Here is a 4,407-nt window from a genome sequence, read left to right on the forward strand (position 1 = left end):
TTTGTCATACTATCTTATCATATTTTTCTTTACATTCTCTTGTATCCTTTTTTTTATTTATTATAAAAGCATATTTGAAAATGAAACTATGTTTTAAGATATTTATTATTTTTAACTAATTATTTATTTTTATGAATTAGTTATTTAAAATTTATAATAGGCATATAAGAAAGCAAAATATAACATAATGTAGATAAACATAAAAAGCTGAAAAAGGTTCCTCTTTATCGCATAGACAAGCATCACCAACTCCTCCTAGGCGCACTTCCCTCAATCACAAGCATACGAGTGGATAACAATTGATATAAAAAGCGCCATTTTAATATTTTATCTACAGTTATTATATTAAAGTTAAATATTTGTGCTTTAAAAAAGGAAAGAAATATTTTCATAATAATTACTTGAATAATACGCAAACTCAACAATCCTACTCCTTCAAGGAAAAGGTGACTGATTCCTACTCGGATTCTGCCTGCATACGATAACGCTGCGTCACGAGCCTTGTCACAAAACTATATTTACGATGTAAATTACAAAATAATATTAACAGAAAAATAAAATAATTAATAATACGAATAAAAAGCACTAATGAACAATATTCTGGAGCTTTATGGTTGGGTAAAGAGGAAAGTCTTGAGATATTTTTATATTTCAAGGGTATTTTTGGCATTTCGTTAACACAGTGAGTCCCTTACCCATTCAATAAGCGCGTCGAAGTCAGCCTATATATATAGCATATAACGCTTTTCGTAAGGTTCATAGGAGTTTGAGCCATATAGAGAGAGAAAGAGAGCCGCGGAGAAGAGAACCCTAATTCGCTTACTGTTATCGTTGATTTTGTCGGATCGATATCGGATTGTCACCCCAATTTTGGACGATAAGATTCTTGAATTCCAAAATCTAGTTTTCCCCTTTCTGTGCTGCTGTTTTCGAGAGAGATTAGCTCGGAGAATTTTACACAACGGCTTTTCAAGATGATTGTGAGCGAGAAGATGGTGACCAAAGAAATTGTCTGTCAGCAAAGCATTCCCGTGTTAGATGTGGAGTATCATCTTCGCGTAGCACAAGAGCACAACGTCAAGGTGGAGGTTTCGCCGAGATCTTCTTCTGTTCCGATCTTTGGCCAAGTTCGGGTTTCTTCTGAATCAATTTCTACTGAAACGCGCCGCTTCGAAACGGTATGTTTCTTTTTGTGGATTTGTTGTTTTCTTTTTAGCTTTTAGTTTGTTGTTTGATTTTCGATTCTTAACCAGTTGATTTCTGGGGAAATTACCGAAATTTATTTTAGGTTTTGTATCAATAAGTCCGGAGGTATCTTAGTATTTGTCTTAGCTTAATATTAATTTTGAATTCTACGCTATGAGTTTCTTGATAGATATGGGGAAGATCTGATGCCCCCTATTGTTTGTTAGGATTCTAGATGCTGTATGGTTTGGCAACTGGAGTTTGTAATTTAGTGTTTGTAGTTCTAGCTTAGAATTATAGCATACAGTTAAAGATCCTCACCCCTCCGGCCAGAAAAAGAAAATAAAGGTTAGAAGAAATTTGTTGGAACAGCTTGAAATGGCTGGCCAGTGTGGGTTGAAGTTCCAATCGCTTCTTGCTGGCAGGCCTTCGTATTAATCGGAACTTAGCGGGCGGGCCTTTGGTCTTGCCGTTTGCCTCGTTATATTTGTCTAATTTACAGGATTTTGTTTAAAGTCATTGTGCTAATTTACTTCTTATCTATTCTTTCTCCACTGATCTTATACATCATCTTACCTTCTCAAATTTATTGTAGGCTGAGAGTTGTCCTGAGATAATTAATGATTCCGTTATAGAGATCTCTTCATCTAAGTTCATCCCAAACGTCCGATCTGGTAGCCATTCTGATATTGGACGACGGCGATATATGGAAGATGAACACATTCAAATAGATGATCTCGCTTCCCATCTTGGACTTGTGTTCAAGTCTCCAATACCGTGTGCATTTTATGCAGTTTTTGACGGCCATGGAGGACCTGATGCGGCCGATTTTGTTAAGAGGAATGCTATGAGACTATTTTTTGAAGATGCTAATCTGCTGCTGTCATATGATGGTAATACATTATTTCTGAAGAAATTGGAGGATTCCCATCGGAAAGCTTTCTTACTTGCAGATCTTGCCTTGGCTAATGAAGCAACTGTTAGGAATTCCTGTGGGACAACAGCATTGACCGCGCTTATACTTGGAAGTCATTTACTGGTTGCAAATGCTGGGGATTGTCGGGCAGTTCTTTGCAGAAAAGGAGTGGCTGTTGACTTGTCTCAAGATCATAGAGCAAGTTATTTACCAGAAAAGAGAAGGGTGGAAGAGTTAGGTGGCTCCATTGATGATGATGGCTATCTCAATGGTGATCTGTCTGTGACCCGAGCCCTTGGGGATTGGGGTTTAAAATTGCCACTTGGTTCTACTTCACCTCTTATTGCTGATCCAGATGTTCTACAGGTTTCATTGACTGAGGATGATGAGTTTTTGATCATTGGGTGTGATGGGATTTGGGATGTGATGTCAAGTCAGTATGCGGTTAGTTTTGTTCGCCGCGGGTTAAGAAGACATGATGATCCACAGCAATGTGCTAGAGATCTAGTCAAGGAAGCACTGCACTTGAGGACATCAGATAATCTCACTGTGATTGTTATATGTTTGTCTTCCGTTGGAAGCATAGTTGAATCATTTCCACCCCAGAGGCGAAGATTCAGAGCTTGTTCTCTTTCTGAAGAAGCTCGTAACAGATTGAAGAGCTTACTGGAGGGCAATTGAATGTAAATACTATTCTCCCGGTTTTACATATAATTTTTTGGTTGGAAGATGGATATCTGTTTTGAGGCTGTTTCAGAGGGGGCTAGAGAAAAAGCAGCCAGCAGTTTTGCAAGGATAGATGACGACTGTGATCGGTTTAGAACCATTTAATTAGGAGGTATTTTCTGGGTTATCTTGGTATACATGGAGGCAATTGTAGCTAGGTTTAGTTGATTGGCCTCTGCTATGTGGATTTGATTCTTCATTGTTGCTTCTGTGAATAAGAGGAAAGATTCATACTTTTTGTCTTACGAATACTTATAAAGCTGAGTGGGATGAGATTGTTTTTAAATTTGGCCAAACAAATTGCAAACGTTATGAGATCAGCTGCATGTGAGAACCATATGGCTAAGCAATCATGGGTGACCAGTTTTTGTTGCTTTAGTTTGGACAAGTTGAGTGGGCTTGCCCAGAACTCTGTTCTTAAAGTAGTACTAATTATGTTCTTAATATAATAGATTGATTGAATTTTAATTTGATTCTAAATATAATATTTTAATTTATTTTTTTCTCATATTATTCATATGTTATGAGATCAACCGCATGCAAGAACCATATGGCTAAGCGATCATGGGTGACCAGATTCTGTTCCTTTTTAAGTTTGGACAAGTTGAGTGGGCTTGCCCAGGACTCCGTTGATGATGCAAACTCATCATGCTATAAATGTTTTCTGTCATTTAACTTTTATCAGTTACTTAATACTAACTCCGTGTTTAATATAATAATTTGTTTGATTTCTAATTTGGTTCTAAATACAATAGTTCAATCTATTTTATCTTTTTTATTTATTTTTTTAAGGTAGTCTATATAGTAATTGCACACATTAAATATTTCATCAAATGATACTTAATTAATAAGGGTATTTTAGGAAAGACAATTTCTGTTTATTACAAACAACTAAATTAACTAATTTTCTTAATCTATTCAAATTGGTCAACTAATTTTTATATTAAAGACTAGAGGTAGTACATATTTTCACAGTCATCCTTTTTATTTGAGATTTTTATAAACAGACAAGTGAACTTTTCTTTTTCCCCAAAGGTTGATCAATTGGTATTGCAATAATGCGAAAATAAATCTAGTTTTTGAGAATAAAAATTAATCATCCATCTGTATAATAAAGCATAAATCACAAAATATTTTAAATTCAATAATTAAGTAATAATTAGATTGTGGAATAGAATAACACAACAACAGTTTATCAATAAACAAAGGGGTCTGTATGTTGGTTGAACCTGCTCCCGCAGCCATCCTGGAAGCAACCGTTCAAGAGTAACACAATAAAAGCACATGGAAAATTAGGATCGTTAACCCGAAAAATAAACAAATACCATGAAAGAACAATCTCTATAAATTATCCTAACTATATATTTATCACGTATTTCGAAACAAGAAATAAACAAAAGTTGAATTTGCACGGGAAGCCACCTTATGGAATAGTTCTTAAATAGACATGTAATTTGTAATCAATAATCAAACGTACCTACTATTGTTATTTTTAAAATTAACAACAAACTAGTTTTTCATTGGTGATTTTTGCCTTATGTTCATGATTACTGAATGCTTGAAGTATTATGGTTGGAAAT

At 35.1% G+C, this 4,407-nt stretch overlaps 1 protein-coding gene across 1 annotated transcript; it reads left to right on the forward strand.

Moving 5' to 3' along the window:
* The first annotated feature begins 780 nt into the window (after positions 1-780).
* On the forward strand, positions 781-3,113 carry LOC114718791 (probable protein phosphatase 2C 13). Its single transcript, XM_028904227.1, has 3 exons — positions 781-1,178; positions 1,781-2,734; positions 2,849-3,113. The coding sequence occupies exons 1-3, from the start codon at positions 975-977 to the stop codon at positions 2,930-2,932; spliced, it is 1,242 nt and encodes a 413-aa protein (XP_028760060.1). The 5' UTR covers positions 781-974; the 3' UTR covers positions 2,933-3,113.
* Positions 3,114-4,407: the final 1,294 nt, after the last annotated feature.

This window comes from Neltuma alba, unplaced genomic scaffold, assembly GCF_004799145.2.
Source record: "Neltuma alba isolate B1F8T4 unplaced genomic scaffold, ASM479914v2 tig00011870_pilon, whole genome shotgun sequence".
NCBI lineage: Eukaryota > Viridiplantae > Streptophyta > Magnoliopsida > Fabales > Fabaceae > Neltuma > Neltuma alba.

Coding starts and splice junctions, on each gene's coding strand:
- LOC114718791 (XM_028904227.1), top strand. CDS start 975: ATGATTGTGAGCGAGAAGATGGTGACCAAAGAAATTGTCTGTCAGCAA. Junction 1,179..1,780: donor AAACGCGCCGCTTCGAAACG/GTATGTTTCTTT, acceptor AATTTATTGTAG/GCTGAGAGTTGTCCTGAGAT. Junction 2,735..2,848: donor GATTCAGAGCTTGTTCTCTT/TCTGAAGAAGCT, acceptor ATCTGTTTTGAG/GCTGTTTCAGAGGGGGCTAG.